We start from the raw sequence: 17735 nt of genomic DNA, 5'->3' as shown, positions 1-17735 counted from the left end.
CCATCTTAAATACCGTATTTACACAAATCAAAACAGTTCCTGAGTAAGGTCTGGGGCCCCTTTTTCGGAAGCCCCGGAAATTTAATTTTCGGGCCTGCAAAGCTATTTTAAGTTATTTATATCTTAAAAACAGAGAAGTGTATAGCCCTGAAACTTTGTATGAAGGGAACATCTGCTTACATTAACAATATGTGAATAAAACGGCTCTGTATAATCGTAGGGTTTGAGATTTTGCTATGGTTTTCCGGGTGCGAAAACATTTCGGGACCTTCTAGAAACGGGCCCCTGGTCTGAAACAGGATATCGACTTTGGGGTATGGTAGAGGGAAATTACGAAATAGGGTAAGAGTTTCGAGAAACGCCCTACACACTCCCACCCACTAAGTTATAATTACAACTAACAGCTAGTGTACTAAGATAGATTAACACCAAAGAAGCGATAATAATTAAGCTTCTTCTGAAGCCAATTTCAATAAATTCGGATACGAAAACGCTTACCAATATTTTATTTTTTTTTTTAATTTTAAATTAATTCGATAGCCCTGGACAAACCTTGTAACTTCAGTAACTGGTTCAAGTGTTCAAACAAGTTGTGTGTCCCAGATTACTGGCGATGCGACGGCAAAGATGACTGTGGGGACAGGAGTGATGGTAACTCAGTTTTATCTCAATAACTATCCATCTTTTCATTCTGCCGTTCGTAGGTCATTTTGTCTGTCTGCCTGTCCATCCATATTCTTCCTCCCATTCCTCTATCTGTCTGACTTGTCTGACTTTCTTTCCATTCAATCATCCATCCATCCATCCGTCCGTCCGTTCGTCCAACCGTTCGTCTGTCCGTACGTCCATTCGTTCGTTCGTCCGTCTGCACGTCCATCTGTCTTTACATCCATTCATCCACCCCACCTTCTGTCTGTCTGTCTGTCTGTCTGTCTGTCTCTGTCTGTCTTTACTTTCATCCATCCGTCTATCTCTTTGCTTAACAACGATGTCTCTCAGAAGGCAAGTGTCGCCAACAATTAGAACATAAAACCTTTTTCTAGACAAACTAAGATCGTTTTCTCTCACACAGAGCTTGACGGCTGTCCCTACAAGGTGCAAGGTAAAAAATTTCTCCGTTATGGTCTTAAATTGCAATTGATGTATTATACACCGATACAGCTTTCTATCATAGCCCCCAGCCGGTTTCGCATTTGCGAATGTCGCTAGTGGTTGTTGTCATTATTAAAAAAAGAACGTTGCTTTTCTCTTTTAATTCTTGGGCTGATTAACAGTAAACGACCTAGCTAAAATGATTTCGTCTTGTATAAGATTTATGCATAAAATTGACAAATCACTTACGCGCATGCTAGCCTGGATGTATGTTTGAGTTTGTTCTATTCTTAGCTTGTAGATGGACCGGCCACTGTGTCAAAGGAGGCTGGGAAGCCTCCCTTGGTGATGAACCACCCCGTGAAGTCAAATCATTGGCCATGTGTTCCAGGCAAGACCTCACGGGTATACCCACTTATTTACCCGTCAAGATCACAAAGTTGTAAGTTACTGCAAAAATTGGCGAAAAACACGCCTTATATATAACAAAAAATTCAACTGACAATAGCCTGCATGCTTTGGTGTCAGTATTGAGGCGAAAATACTTTAAGTTTCACGCAGTTTCGGCATCATTTTATTGTTTACCCCTGGCAAACAACGTGAGTTATTTCTAATGTGAAAACCATCATTGGCAGAGTTTGAATCTTGATGTAGCATGCAAGACTTATGGATATCAATCATTAAATTCTTAATGTCATAGAGAATTTGCCTTAATTTTAATTTTAAAGCCTGTTCGAGAACTCAAGTTTTTCTTAGCTCGAGAAACATGCATCTAAGTTTCTTGCCGAAAACTTCTTGTAAAATAGTGTCATTAATTCTGTGTAATGTCTCTGAAAGGCTATTATTTGCGCGCAAAAATTCAAAACTGGAAACCAACTGGCAACCAATCAAAAACACTACATGGATCTTTTTATAATTAATGTTTAATTCTTTACTGATAATCATTACTGCACATTTTTGGTTGTATTTGTTGTCTTGTGACAGGTTGATAAAAGACAAGAAGATAACAAATATTGAGAGATCCAGTTTTCAAAGATACAACAATCTTGAAGAAATGTAAGTTGTGAACGCGCAAGTAAAATGTCTATTGAGAGCACTTGTATACATGCAAACATTTAACTGATAAAGAAAATTAGCCTTTGAAGGGAGAACTAATATATTTGCTCAAAATCTATATTCTTGAATTTCCAAGACTGGTCAACATCCAATTTCTCGTCACAATTTCAATACAAATTTCTCCAGGATGGTCTTAATATTAATAAAGAAAAATATTATTAATAGAAGTAGTCTTAATGTACTTGTACCACCAAACTCACAACCAACATTAAAAAAAATGTAAAATAATGGATATGGAACATTAATATTTTGAGATCGTACCAAAATTGTTTAAAAAAGCATTTTTTTTTCTCACAGCGACCTAACGGGTAATCCTATCGAAAGTATTGAGCCAAATTCTTTCATTCATCTACAGAGGCTTAAAATTTTGTAAGTATGAACGAACACTGTTCCAAATATCATGTGTTGTTGAATTTGTTGAAAGATAAGTTATTGCTTTCAATAGTTCTAATCCATGCAAGTTTCCCAGTGCTCTATTTCAAGAGCAGGAAAACAAGCGACTTAGTTGTGACAGGTTTTTGGGTTTTGCATCTGATGGCGCGAGCTGTTTAATCCAATCATAGATCAAGAAGCGTAGGTGTAATGAATTAAAGGGACTTTGTCACGGCTGAGTTAGGTTTATTTTATGAAGTTTTGCCAAATACTTTCTATGAAACTTAAGGTCTGCAAAGAAATAACTTCTATCGATCTAAATGACAAAACCATAGCTTCACTACAACCAAATGTGTCTCCCGGGCGTTTATATAATTTAAACTGAGTTACAAGCAAACGAGATTAACTTTAAAAACTGTTCAGCCCAGCAATAATTTCAAAAACCCATTTTGCAATCCATTTTAATCTTCGCCACTTTTGGCCATCCGTATCTTTTTTTGTATTTGCTGCATTATTAAAATGTTACTTCATTGTTTTAAGAGGTTATTTTTTATATTTCACCAAATTTGATGGTCTTTTTCCATGCCTCAATTTGGCTAAAATCCATAACACATTCCCTTTAAGCTACCTTGAATACAATACGGCTGTTTGTTGTTGTTCCGAATGAGGGTATTGATCTCTGTTTCTTTTCTGCCGTTGTCCGCTTCTAGGAAACTTGAACGAAACAAGCTACGAGTATTACGGTCTGGAACATTTCAAGGGTTATCCTCGCTAACTGAATTGTAAGTACTCACACTTCTGGATATCCAGAACTTTATATGTATGTAACTAATCTTTACGCCTTTGAAAATTATATACCTTTCATAAGAGTTTTTTTTTTAAAAAAATCGACGTCATGCGAAGATATTTCGAGCGAAGCCGTAACTTTCCGAAGACAACCGAATAGTTACGATAATATCTGAAGGTGTGCGTCATCCAAGATCCGATTTGGAAAATGAATTCACTGTATGTAAATAGTTTTTTATTACTTTAATCAAACTAACAACTTAAATGCCTCTTTTACAATCAATAGGAATCTCATCGGAAACCCGATTGAAGAGATAAAGGATGAAGCATTCAGCGGACTAAAACAGTTAACAAGGCTGTGAGTAACAACTACATGTTACATAAGTTAATTGTAAATTTAAAAAAAGTAAGGTGGCTCTGAAACCGCTCCCAGAATTTTTTTTTAACTTTGCAAAAAGATACATCTTAACATGCAGATCAAATTTTCAATAATAAAAAATGGGGTTCGCCAAACTCGTGTTTGAGTTATAAGCAGTTAAAGAGTGCTTTTAACAGGTTATACTGTTGCTATGGTAACCAATGATGTCAAGAAAATAACCACAACTTGTTTACCAATCATTGGGTATTTGTTTGATACAATTATTTTAGCAACAACTGATAATGATTCGTAATACTGATCAATCAAAGTATAAGAGCTGGGAAGTGCTGAAAATACCTTTTGATTCATATTCAGTCTAATTGACGGCAGATTGTTTTAACCAAATTAAAACGTTGTTCTATTTAAACAGAAATTTGAGCTATATGGAGCTAAGGACTATTTCGTCTGGGGCTTTCCGTGGAATGGACTCTTTATCAGAACTGTAAGTTTTGTTGTTGTTGTTGTTGTTATTGCTACTGTTGTTGTTGTCGCTTAATGTTTTGATCGATTCCGATTGATTCCGATTTTTTTTTATTTTTTTTTATTTTTTTTTTATACTATAATTCACATAATTAGTTCTTATATCGTTTTAATACAATTTTATCTCGTTTTCATGTAAATATAAATTCTTAGATATTTTTTAAACTTTTACATCTGTAAATTTAGTTAGGATCGGGCAGGCGAAGAGCCACTCTGTGGATATACTGCCCGAAGTGCCATTATTATTATTATTATTATTATTATTATTATTATTATTATTATTATTATTATTATTATTATTATTATTATTATTATTATTATTATTATCAGCAGGCAGGCAGTTTGAGCCATTCTCGTCCCCAGAGTTTCTCGTCTCTCTTAGCCGGCAGAGCCTGGGCACGAGGAACAAGTGGTTCTGGGGACACATGTTGGCTAGATTTTAACAAAGGAAATTAAAATCTAGCGATATCCAATCAACGTTTTAAAATCCCTTTGTTGTAAGGGATTTTAAAACGGTTGATTTAATTGGCTACATTTAAATTTTCTTTGTTAAAAATCTAGCCAATCAAATCACGTGTCCCCAGAGCCACTTGCCCCTCGTACCCCAGGCTTTTTCGGCTAAGAGAGACAAGCGGCTCTGAGGACAAGAATGGGTTTGAGCACGTCTGGACTTGGTATGATACAGAGCAAATTGCCAGACTCCACTCAGACCTACCACCATCACTTATTGCTTAGATTGATCACTGTTAAGATTAATTTTACATTTCTCCTTTAGGTACCTGAACAACAACAAAGACTTACAGCGGTTGCCATTGGATATTTTCGACAATGTTCCTCTTACGTATCTGTAAGTAATCATTTGAACACAACTGACGGTCTATTAAGGACAATTTCAACCCTATATGCACTGTATGTAATTATGTTAACGTTCGAGCTGAGAAGAAATCTATCAAACAGAGGCGGCGGAGCGTTTGGAACGTGGGGGGGGGGGGGGACTAAGACTGTTCTAAAAATACTCAGCAGATTTTTATGCTTGGTGCAACTTTTTCCGTTCTAGCAACGTTCTTTCAAGGCCACACAACGTTTCCTATCATTTTTCGAGCTTCTCCGAAGATAAACGAAGTTTCCCGAAGACTTCCAAGGAAGTTTCAAAGATGTTTCAACTCACTCACGAAATTTCGTTTTGGGGCTTCACCCCCTCCCCCCCCCCCCCCTGCACGCCTATGTCAAAGGATTGCGTCTGCAGAAAACGTCAGTTGAGACGCACTTTCAGTAATAGAGATGTAATGATTAATTTGTCAAACATACAAGCGCCTAACAAAGACAACAATTAAGTCACCAAAAGGTAGCCCAAGCATTACATTACATAAGACCGCAAGTCAAACTACCATGGAAACGCTAGCAAAAATGAAGTTGATAAGTTGACAGATATTTACATTATACCCGTATAAGATGAGAATATTTTAATGCTTATATCTAACGATACGATGAGCTGTAATAGTAAGTGCAATGGGCGCCAAAAGCGATGAGACACTCGGCACTTTTTGAGTACCTTGGACAAATTTTACCCCTCATCCCTTCGATATCCCCCCTCCCCCCGAAACAATGTTGGATTTGCTATCTGCAAGACTTGCCTCGTTTGTGTACAACATTAAAAAGGGGGAGGGGGAGTGGTTCACAAGCTGCACCAGATTTAAGGTGGGAATATAGGAATGTTAAATTAGTATTAATTTCAACCAACTGTCTCAAGGACTATTGTCGCTCATTGTGCATTTGATTTTCCCCTCCAGGGAGACTGATAAGTTCGAGTTCTGCTGCATTGCAAAGTTATCTGGTCCAAACTGCTCGGCGCCTAAGGATCTGTTTTCTTCCTGTAATGATCTCATGGCCAACACCACCCTGTACGTATGTATCTGGATTCTGGGAAGCATTGCATTGGTAGGAAACGCCTTCGTCCTGATGTGGCGACTGAAGACGAAGAGCGACAACAAAGTTCATTCACTGCTACTGCTAAACCTGGCTATCGCAGACTTCTTGATGGGAATTTATCTGATTATCATAGCAGGCGTTGATGTTTATTACCGCGGAAGGTACTTCATATACAACGACAGTTGGAAACATAGCCCGCTGTGTCAGTTCAGCGGTTTCGTGTCCACCATCTCCAGCGAGGCATCTGTGTTCATTTTGACGATCATGACAGCTGATCGTTACGTCACCATTGTTCATCCATTTAAGCACATAGGTCTGAGCGTGCGCGGGACATACGTGGCATTATTCATAACATGGTTTGTTGCTTTTATTCTGGCCGGGGTACCTCTTACTGGCATTGACTATTTCAAAGAATTTTACGCCCGTTCAGGAGTATGTCTGCCACTTCAGTTAACATCAGACAAGCCAATTGGCTGGGAGTATTCGGTGTTTTTGTTCCTAGCACTGAATTTCGCGTCGTTTATGCTGATTTTTTTCCTCTACCTTGTGATGTTTTTTAAGATTCAGAAAACGCGAGAAATGAGCGGAGCTGGTAACGCAGTGGCCTCTATTGGTACTAGAATGGTGTTTATCGTTCTGACAGATTTTTCTTGTTGGATACCCATTATTATAATCGGAATGGCTTCACTGCTTGGAATGGAGGCCAGCCCTACCGTGTACGCCTGGGTAGCGGTCTTCGTTCTTCCTTTGAACTCGGCGCTTAATCCGATTCTTTACACGATATCCACCACCAATTTTCGTAGGAAACTTCGTGGCAGTGTTCGGAAGCGAAGTCGGAAGAGCCGAGCAATGGGTGCCACAGAGCAATCGTTAATCGACTCGAGGTCGGACAAGTCTACGACTACGTCGCACACACGAAGTTCCGGCTCGGCCAATGGCAAATCAAAACTGTTGAATGGCGTAACGAAAGAATCAGATGTATAAGAAACAGAACATGATAATTATCAGTGCAGTTCTCGTCAAGACAGAAAAAGAGGGTTTCAGCTGCCGGTAAAGGGATACAGCGAAGAATAGGCGATCAGTTTAAAGCTGATTTCCAGTCCGTACTGCGCAGACTCGGGGTTTGTTTTCGTTTTTGTTTTGAATTCGTTGACACGTTACACTTCGGTGACAGCATACATGAAGTTTTTTAGTCCGCCATTACAGTTCGTTTCGTTTAAGAATTTCCGATGAGCTGAAACGTCGGTTTGAAATAGCGTCAAGGTTCTTCTACTCGTTATTATTTGTTCTGCAAGAATATCTAGCGTTAATAATAAAGAAAAAGGTAAGTTTGTCGAGGAATTTTTAGTTTTTCTTGTAAACATTCGTTCGTGTGAGGCTCACACTGTGAGCAGCCAAGATTGCGCAGTACGGACTGTAATTCATCTTTAACATTATTGGAAAGAAGAGACTCTGACGTCGAACAGGAATGAACCGGGTGTTATATATGTTTGCTGCTGTGGGAGAAAAAGAAAGCGGGCCGTACATGTACTACTTGAAACCATACCCAAGTAAGGCTGTTTTCACACATGGTGTCTCGGCACGGTGCCCAAGTACGATTCTCGTGGGCACAAATGTGAACATACCAAGTGCCCACGCCATAATTCGGGCACCGTACCCGTGTCCTGAGTACTCGGGCACTTTAATGGTACTTGGTTACTTTGGTTTTCTGTGTGTGAACACGACGCTATTTTTGAGTGTGCCCAAGTACCATGTTCTCGGGCACTAAGTGTGAACACGGCCTTGGATCTTGTTTACGACTAAATTGAGTGCGTTTTAAAATTACACGGAACTCTCTAATTACGACAAGGCTCAAGCTAAATCAATTTTGATGAGCCGAGGTAACTCCGTTTAGGCCTTGTGTAACAAGTGTGTCTACCGTCTCCGCCAGTCTACATTAAACAATCTGCTCTTACGTATACAGTCTCACTTGAAAGACTACGTTAATTATGAACATGAACAAATAAACGTAGAAAAAATATTCTGCCAATGTAAACAAAGATATTAAACTTTGCTTATGAATTGTCTTTGTTGCTTCTAAAACAGAACGTAATACAGTGAAACATCGATTTAACGAACCTCTATATAACGAAGACCTCAGTATAACGAACGACATACTTTGCCCCCCTGATCATGAAAACGAAACCTCGATAAAGAGAACGAATTTGCCAGTTCCTTGGCCCTTCGTTATATCGAGGTTCCAATATATTTTGTCATTTTCCTACTAAACGAAATTACTTATAAATTGAAAGAATTTTCAAAACAATGGTTTCGTGAAGTAAAAAAACCGAAAATAAATAAACCGAAAGACAGTAATAAACCGAAAATAAAGCACGGTTACGACTGTCTCGTAAGGCAAATTTGAAAAATATTAGCCGTAAGGTTACTTCTTTAAAATGTATTACCAAGGGTCAACAGTCCCTTAAGCCTTGATCGCAGACTTCACCAAGAAATCCTGATAGAAATCTGTATGTTGACATTTGAACCAATCTCAAATGTCATTTGAACCAATCTCAAATGTCAAGAGGCCAGTGAGCACTTGTGTATCTCAGCGAAAGATTAAGTCGATTCTGTCATCAGTATAGCCTGTGATTTCTATTCTGAAAATTAAACTTATAGATAAAACAAATGGTTGAAGTACAATTGTGTTTGAGTTACTTTCAGCTCATAAACAAGTAATTATAATTTGTATGTCCTTACTCCACATACAAACGTTTTAAAAATAAAGTCAATATAGTAACCATTCTTAGCATTTGTTTACAAGTAAGTGTCGTCTTAGGAGAATCAGGTAAATGATATGTGATGCCACTGAAAGAAATTTGGTTACTCGAGAGTCTGTACTTAGATTTTGCATTCAACGCTTAGTGATTGCTTGCGCCACTTTCGAAACCAATCAAAAGTAAAACCAAAACACAGGCAAAACCAATCCTATCAATATACAGCGGTTTTTTCACTTAAGTGCCGAAAGTAATTTAGGGCCTTTTTACAAGGAAGGAAAGTCGCCCGGATAACCGGGTGCCCCGGCTAAAAGGTCTGAAATACAGTCGATACAGCGTCATTGATGTGGAAAACTAGATGTCCAGTTGTCCCAGCTGTCCCAATTGTCCTAATTGTCCCAGTTCTCCCAATTATCCCAATTGTTCTAATTGTCCCAACTGTCCTAATTGTCGTTATTGCCCCAAATGTCCCAATTGTCCCAGTTGTCCCAATTGCCTTAGTTGTCCCAGTTGTCCCAATTGTCCCAGTTGTCCTAATTGTCCCAATTGTCCTAAATGTCCCAGTTGTCCCAATTGTCCCAGTTATCCTAATTGTCCCAATTGTCCCAAATGTCCCAGTTGTCCCAATTGTCCCGGTTGTCCTAATTGTCCCAACTGTACCAGTTGTCCTAATTGTCCCAATTGTCCCAAATGTCCCAGTTGTCCCAATTGTCCCGATTGTCCTATTTGTCCCAAATGTCCCAGTTGTCCCAATTGTCCCGGTTGTCCTAATTGTCCCAAATGTCCCAGTTGTCCCAATTGTCTCGGTTGTCCTAATTGTCCCAACTGTCCCAGTTGTCCTATTTGTCCCAATTGTCCTATTTGTCCCAACTGTACCAGTTGTCCTATTTGTCCCAATTGTCCCAAATGTCCCAGTTGTCCCAATTGTCCCGGTTGTCCTATTTGTCCCAACTGTACCAGTTGTCCTACTTGTCCCAATTGTCCCAAATGTCCCATTTGTCCCAATTGTCCCGGTTGTCCTAATTGTCCCAAATGTCCCAGTTGTCCCAATTGTCCCGGTTGTCCTATTTGTCCCAACTGTCTCAGTTGTCCTATTTGTCCCAAATGTCCCAGTTGTCCCAGTTGTCCCGGTTGTCCTATTTGTCCCAACTGTCCCGGTTGTCCTATTTGTCCCAACTGTCCCAGTTGTCCTATTTGTCCCAATTGTCCTATTTGTCCCAACTGTCCCAGTTGTCCTAATTGTCCCAATTGTCCCAAATGTCCCAGTTGTCCCAATTGTCCCAGTTGTCCTATTTGTCCCAACTGTCCCAGTTGTCCTAATTGTCCCAGTTGTCCCAGTTGTCCTAATTGTCCCAACTGTCCCAGTTGTCCCAGTTGTCCCAATTGTCCTATTTGTCCCAATTGTCCCAAATGTCCCAGTTGTCCCAATTGTCCCAAATGTCCCAGTTCTCCCAATTGTCCCGGTTGTCCTATTTGTCCCAACTGTCCCAGTTGTCCTATTTGTCCCAAATGTCCCGGTTGTCCTATTTGTCCCAAATGTCCCGGTTGTTCTATTTGTCCCAAATGTCCCAGTTGTCCTATTTGTCCCAAATGTCCCGGTTGTCCTATTTGTCCCAACTGTCCCGGTTGTCCTATTTGTCCCAACTGTCCCAGTTGTCCTATTTGTCCCAACTGTCCCGGTTGTCCTATTTGTCCCAAATGTCCCAGTTGTCCCAGTTGTCCCAGTTGTCCCAGTTGTCCTATTTGTCCCAATTGTCCTATTTGTCCCAACTGTACCAGTTGTCCTATTTGTCCCAATTGTCCTATTTGTCCCAACTGTCCCAGTTGTCCTATTTGTCCCAACTGTACCAGTTGTCCTATTTGTCCCAACTGTCCCAGTTGTCCTATTTGTCCCAACTGTCCCAGTTGTCCCAGTTGTCCCAGTTGTCCTATTTGTTCCAATTGTCCTATTTGTCCCAACTGTACCAGTTGTCCTATTTGTCCCAATTGTCCTATTTGTCCCAACTGTCCCAGTTGTCATATTTGTCCCAATTGTCCCAAATGTCCCAGTTGTCCCAATTGTCCCAGTTGTCCTATTTGTCTCAAATGTCCCAGTTGTCCCAGTTGTCCCAGTTGTCCTATTTGTCCCAACTGTACCAGTTGTCCTATTTGTCCCAATTGTCCTATTTGTCCCAACTGTACCAATTGTCCTATTTGTCCCAACTGTACCAGTTGTCCTATTTGTCCCAACTGTCCCAGTTGTCCTATTTGTCCCAATTGTCCCAGTTGTCCTATTTGTCCCAGTTGTCCTATTTGTCCCAATTGTCCCAGTTGTCCTATTTGTCCCAACTGTACCAGTTGTCCTATTTGTCCCAAATGTCCCAGTTGTCCCAGTTGTCCCGGTTGTCATATTTGTCCCAACTGTACCAGTTGTCCTATTTGTCCCAATTGTCCCAATTGTCTCCCAATTATCCCAGTTGTCCCAGTTGTCCTAGTTGTCCCAATTGTCCTAATTGTCCTAATTGTCCTAATTGTCCTAATGTGCCAATTGTCCTAATTGTCCCAATTCTCCCACCTGTCCCAGTTCTCTTAATTGCCTCGTCCCAGGTGTCCCAGTTGTCCCAATTATCCTAATTGTCCCTGTTCTCCCAATTGTCCCAGTTCTCCCAACTGTCCCAGTTCTCTCAATTGCCTCAGTCCCAGTTGTCCCTGTTTTCCCGGTTGTTCCATTTGTCCCAGGTGTCCCAGTTGTCCTAGTTTTACCAGTTGTCCAAGTTTCCTGGTTGTCCCGAGTTGTCCCAGCTGTCCCAGCTTTCCCTGTTGTCCCAGTTGTCACAGTTGCGCCAGTCCCGGCCAGTTGTTCCAGTTGTCCCGGTTGTCCTAGTTGTCCCGGTTGTCCCAGTTGTTCCGGTGTGTACCCGGCTGTCCCAGTTGTCCCAGCTTTCCCTGTTGTCCCAGTTGTCTCGGTTGTCCTAGTTGTCCCAGTTGTCCCGGTTGTCCTAGTTGTCCCAGTTGTTCCGGTGTGTACCCGGCTGTCCCAGTTGTCCCAGCTGTCCCTGTTTCCCATTGTCCCACTGTTACATTCCCTCCCATTTCCCGTTCCTTTCCCGGTTCCCATTCCTGTTACCCGGCTGTCCCAGTTGTCCCAGCTGTCCCATTTTTTCCCAAGTGGTCCAACTGTCCTTATAATCCCGAATGAAGAAGTAACTATATAACAACCGTACCCAGTGACGTCATCGAGACTTGATATATTGAGCAACACCAAAACTATGTTCTTGAATATATTTATTTTTATTACCCGAGTTCTTAGAAATTTACCTCGTACATTGTTCTAGGGGGTTCAACAGTCTTTGGACCCTAAACTAAAATTAAATTTGTTGTTGCGTGAATTAGCATAATCCTCCCTTTAAAAATGTCGAATTACTTAGCTGAAGCGCATTTTTCAGACACAAAAAGCTAGTTTTGATTAAACGGCACAGTTTGGGTTCAGAATTTATAGATTTTAGGCGAATTTTAAATTCAAGGTGGCTTATAACGGTATCAAGTATTTTCCCGTCCTTGTACTTTGATGGGTCAGTACTACAACTCGTTATCAATTGCCATTACAGTAATAGCGTCGAACGCATATTTTGCTGTTTCATTTGCTAATTTCGCTGCCGTAATCGACTGCCTCGAAAGGTCCTTGCAATTTTAAAGTACAGAATTGTCAGATCTTGGTGAAATTTGCACTGTTTATTTGTGTAATGTTGAGGAATATGTGTATAAATACCCGACGTGGACGACTCATTTTTGACAAAATTATATGGCTGCATTTCCTCCGCGAAGATAGGAAATTGTTAAACTAAACTACAAAGCAACTGTAATGATAAGTTCGAAGAACAATGCACAGGATAAACCTTCGACTCGTACTTCATGCAAAAAAGTCGGCATCTCCAAGAGACTTTGATTATCATTAAAAAATAATTTCCAACCAAAATATAATCAACCAAACAGACTTGTCACGCAATTTGCTACACCAAACACATTTGCTACGCAATTACTACACCAAACACATTTGCTAGGCAATTCGCTACACCAAACACACTTGCTGCGGAATTTGCTACACCAAACACATTTGCTGCGGAATTTGCTACACCCAACACACTTGCTACGTAATTTGCTACACCAAACACACTTGCTACGTAATTTGATACACCCAACACACTTGCTAAGTAATTTCCTACACCCAATTCAACACACTTGCTACGTAATTTGCTACACCAAACACACTTGCTACGTAATTTGCTACACCCATGCAACACACTTGCTAAGTAATTTGCTACACCAGACACACTTGCTACGTAATTTGCTACATCAAACACACTTGCTACGTAATTTGCTACACCCAACACACCTGCTACGTAATTTGCTACACCCAACACACTTGCTACGTAATTTGCTACACCAAACACACTTGCTACGTAATTTGCTACACCAAACACACTTGCTACGTAATTTGCTACACACAACACACTTGCTACGTAATTTGCTACACCCAACACACTTGTTACGTAATTTGCTACACCCAACACACTTGCTACGTAATTTGCTACACCAGACACACTTGCTAAGTAATTTGCTACACCAAACACACTTGCTAAGTAATTTGCTACACCCAACACACTTGCTACGTAATTAGCTACACCCAACACACTTGCTAAGTAATTTGCTACACCAAACATACTTGCTATGCAATTTGCTACACCAGAGACACTTGCTACGTATTTTGCTACGTCAAACACACTTGCTACGCAATTTTCTACACTAAACACACTTGCTACGTAATTTGCTACACCAAACACACTTGCTATGTAATTTGCTACACCAAACACACTTGCTCTGCAATTTGCTACACCAAACACACTTGCTACGCAATTTGCTACACCAAACACACTTGCTACGTAATTTGCTACAACAAATACACTTGCTACGCAATTTACTACACCAAACACACTTGCTACGCAATTTGCTACACCAAACACACTTGTTATGCAAGTTGCTACACCAACCACACTGGCTACGCAATTTGTTACCCCAAGGACACTTGCTACGCACTTTGCTACACCAAATAGACTTGATATGCAATTTGCTACACAAAAATTACTTCCGCTAGGGAGGTTGCTTAGAAAAGCCACTTAATCTACTACAATTTAAGGCTGTTAGAACTAAAGTCATGTGAGCTATTTCTGGTGCGATAATGAGTGGCGAAGTTCAGATGAAAACGCGAAAAGTGCCGAGATGATGTCGTATTATTATCGCACTAGTACTACCAGGGAAAGCGTTTTTTTGCGAGAATTCTTAGTAGATGTGATTAAATCAATGATGTGTTCGGAAAATGACTGGCTCAAAAAAAAATTGAATGCGGCTTTTCATCCTGGTGACGTCAGCGAAACATACTCACCGTCACAGGAATCCCCATGGTAACAGAAAACACGCTTCTGACTCCAAATTGATTTTTTCAATTATGTTCAAAACCTTCTGGTTAATTAAACTCTGATTTCTGCAGTGTTAACCGACTAGGGAGTATCCCCACTCACCGAAAGAGTATATAACTGGGGCATACAATAATTATAATAATCGCACTTAAATGCCAAGCTAGTCGACTCCTCATCTCCCGGCCCCACTTTTGCCATCCCTATCTTTAATTAACCATTTTTTCCTTCAGAAATACAAAATAAATGGAAGCAAAACTACACGTGACATGTTTTTTATTACTGGTATGACAAGTCAAATTTCAAATATCCCAAATGACAACAATGTTTTCTAAAATAAACCACTATCCTAAGTATATACCTGTAAGCTAGCATTCTAAAAAATTCTCTCACGTATAAAGGAAAAGACTATATTAAATGACAAATTCTCAGCTGTACAATATCACGATTATTCGCTACTTTGTGATCAAAGGCAATATGAACTCGACGAGGAATTAAACAGTACTGCATTTCGTGAAAAACACCAAATGTAACACTCAGTTGATGTCCCTCAAAAGAACTTTTTTGTCAACAAATATTTGGCACGAAAACAAAATTACAGTGCTGCGTGCTGTGCAGTATGTGGTCCGTGGATTTAATATTTCCTCGATATCTAAACGTCGGCAAAAAATGAATGTTTCCAATGATTCTTTGACTATTCTTCTTTGGCATGTTAAACTTTCAGCTTTTTCACTGTCAGTTACGATGCGAAATTCACGCTTGTCAACAGGTTAATAGATCAATAGATTTCAGAATCTGCGAAGAAATTTGCTGCAGAGTTGCAAATTTTCGGTTTAGCGACTAATGAATTAAAGTTATAAACAATTTTCGCATATGGGTCCTTGGTCCGTGACCTTTGACTGTGAATTAAAAAAATGTTCTAAAACAACGATCATTCAGAAAAATATTAAGTACTGGGTGCACACATTAGTGCTACGGCATTTATCCTCGCTTCAAATGTTTCAAAATTAAATTCGAGAGTTATAAAGAGAAAAAATTAAGACGCGGGTTTCGTTGAAGACTTCGGTCTGAAAGAAATCTGAAGAATATACTGGCTGTTTTATGCTCGCACCTAACAACGACTTCCAGCAAGACTGAAGCTTAAAAATGTCAAAAATAGTAAAGAATAGATTTAATATTGCTAAAACATTGCAACTGTTTTGAAAATTATTGCGATTTAGAGTAATTTTCACTTTGTTTACGTGACTCGCGGATAAAGGACCAAATGTGCGGACCAAGGACCTGCAAGCACGGTCACTGTTTTTTGAATTACACGAAAAATATTTTAGTTCAGGCATTGCCACTTTGCAATTGTAGAGAGAGACATAAAATCTATCTTCAAGAAAACTTTTAGCTTATCGGGCTTTGATTCATGTAAGATATTCAAGTTTATAACTTTTACTCGCGGACCAAGGGCCACATACTGTACAATTACCGTTTGCACTTACTTCGTTTGCATCCTTTTCGAACGCCTAGGCTAAAATGGAAGACAGTTTATCGATTGTGGACAGTTTATGTACTAGCTCAGTAGCAAGCCAGCCAGCCTATAAGAGAGCGAGCTTGCTCGCAGGCTATTGCTGATCGGCTTCCAGCCCAACTGGTGTGGGTTCCATTGATCTATCCTATCCTGGCAATCAACGCGACTCCTTCGTGGCGGTGGTCCTCTCTGCCTGATCAGATTATCGTATTGCCTGTAGGTAGGATTCTTCCAGTTATTCCTATCAGTAAGTGATGGCCCACAGCAGCGCTCTCCTCTTACTGTTTGTGTGCGTTACCTGTCTGTTACAGGGTTAGATCGTTCCAACATCCAAATTTGATGGTTTTCGCCTGTCTAAAGATCGACGTTAGTTGCTTCTCACACTACGGTTTCTAAACAGTGCCAGGTGATCTGTGACGTCATTGCGGGGGCCTGGGGAAAGAAATTTTAATGCCGTATCCCATAAACCAACGCGCGCATCAATTCAATCTGTTTGCGAATCATGGCGGCCGGTCGGCCGGAATGCAGGAAGGTGTGCGGCAAAGAAATCGTTCCATGGAAGAGAGATTTTTATTCTAATCAAGACCAAAAGTGAAAGTTCAAAATCTTACGTACTAGGATGTCTTCTGTGAGTCGAATCCTCGTATAATTCATTCGGATTTCGTCAGCGCTCGATTCTTTCCCGTAGAAGAGTGTTGAATTTGCATTCAATCAGTGAGTACATTTTGACCACGTACTCAGTTTTATTCTGCGGTGGAAGTGTTGTTAACAGATCTAAACAAGCTAGCTGTCCGGCTCTGACGAGAGTCGGATCTTTCAGGACCGGATATCTTTCCTCAGGATTTCCATGGACGTGTGAACTTGGTGGGTAAGTTGCCTGTAGGCCTCCATCGGCTGCTTGCTTCAAGGATGGGATTTTTAGTAGCAGCTCTTTCAACTGGCTGAATTTTGGCTCTTTTTGACGCATCAGTCCTACCGTAATCCGGTATGGTGGTCTTTCACTGGCCAGGATACATTGCTCCGTCCATTTGCCACTCGATTTCTGCTTGACGTCTGCTTCAGTGATAAAACTCTGCGTAGCCGAGTGCCTGCGAACCTTCCTCTCCATCTTTGGTAGGGATTTGACATCTAGAACTATGGAATCTTCAGTAATTTCCAAACCAAGAACATCAGAAAATCCTATCAAAAGTCTTGTACTTTCGTCCGCTTCAATTTTAGTGGATTGAAACGAAAAGCAATTGCTTGACAAACTTGGTAAAACTTTACCCTTCAAAATTTCTTTGCTGACTCTGGGATCAGAACGCGACCACGAAACGAACGTTGCTTGAATAAACTGTAAATGGAAGTCAATACTGGTCAATGGTGAACTAACTTCTTTGAACTCGGTAGCATAATCTTTCGTTAATATTGTAACTGTCGCGGTACTGAAGTTATCCTTTGCAAACTTTAAAAGGTTATCTCTTAACATCATGACTTCTGCTTCGGAGGCTTCCTCCACATTGATCCGTTCACTCCAAGGAACATTGCCCTGCCCTGCTACGTCTTCAGCCACTTCGTCCTGAAAATTGTAAGTACAAATTTCATTTCCATGTAATCTGCCATCCGTTTCACTTCATATTGAATTGATATATTGTGTCTCGTACACTAGATAAGCTTAATCTTTGCTGATAGTACAGTGTAACATGTTTATCCTACATGTGTTAGCAATATCTGGTAATTTTGGAATGGAAAACAACACAAAATACCCTCTTCACCTTGTCAATTTCCTCATCTTCGTCATTTTCATCAGTCTCACTAGCATCTTCCAAAGCTTGTTTCTC

General features: G+C 40.2%; 1 protein-coding gene across 4 annotated transcripts in view; it reads left to right on the top strand.

Annotated features, from left to right (window-relative positions):
• LOC144631539 (uncharacterized) overlaps positions 1 to 8254 on the top strand; it is a 32632-nt gene extending 24378 nt beyond the window's left edge. For all 4 annotated transcript variants that reach the window (XM_078489987.1, XM_078489985.1, XM_078489986.1 and 1 more), the window contains 10 exons: positions 541 to 651; positions 1073 to 1102; positions 1387 to 1534; positions 2077 to 2148; positions 2506 to 2577; positions 3291 to 3362; positions 3653 to 3724; positions 4155 to 4226; positions 5040 to 5111; positions 6055 to 8254. In XM_078489987.1, the coding sequence (XP_078346113.1) occupies positions 541 to 651; positions 1073 to 1102; positions 1387 to 1534; positions 2077 to 2148; positions 2506 to 2577; positions 3291 to 3362; positions 3653 to 3724; positions 4155 to 4226; positions 5040 to 5111; positions 6055 to 7177 (1844 nt within the window). In that variant the 3' untranslated portion in view covers positions 7178 to 8254. The remainder of the gene's footprint in view (positions 1 to 540; positions 652 to 1072; positions 1103 to 1386; positions 1535 to 2076; positions 2149 to 2505; positions 2578 to 3290; positions 3363 to 3652; positions 3725 to 4154; positions 4227 to 5039; positions 5112 to 6054) is intronic.
• The last annotated feature ends 9481 nt before the right edge of the window (positions 8255 to 17735 follow it).

This window comes from Oculina patagonica, chromosome 12, assembly GCF_052425735.1.
Source record: "Oculina patagonica isolate OP01 chromosome 12, crgOcupat, whole genome shotgun sequence".
Taxonomy (NCBI): Eukaryota; Metazoa; Cnidaria; class Anthozoa; order Scleractinia; family Oculinidae; genus Oculina; species Oculina patagonica.
The sequence above is the reverse complement of the archived record's forward strand: the minus strand, read 5'-3'. Positions and strand labels throughout refer to the sequence as shown.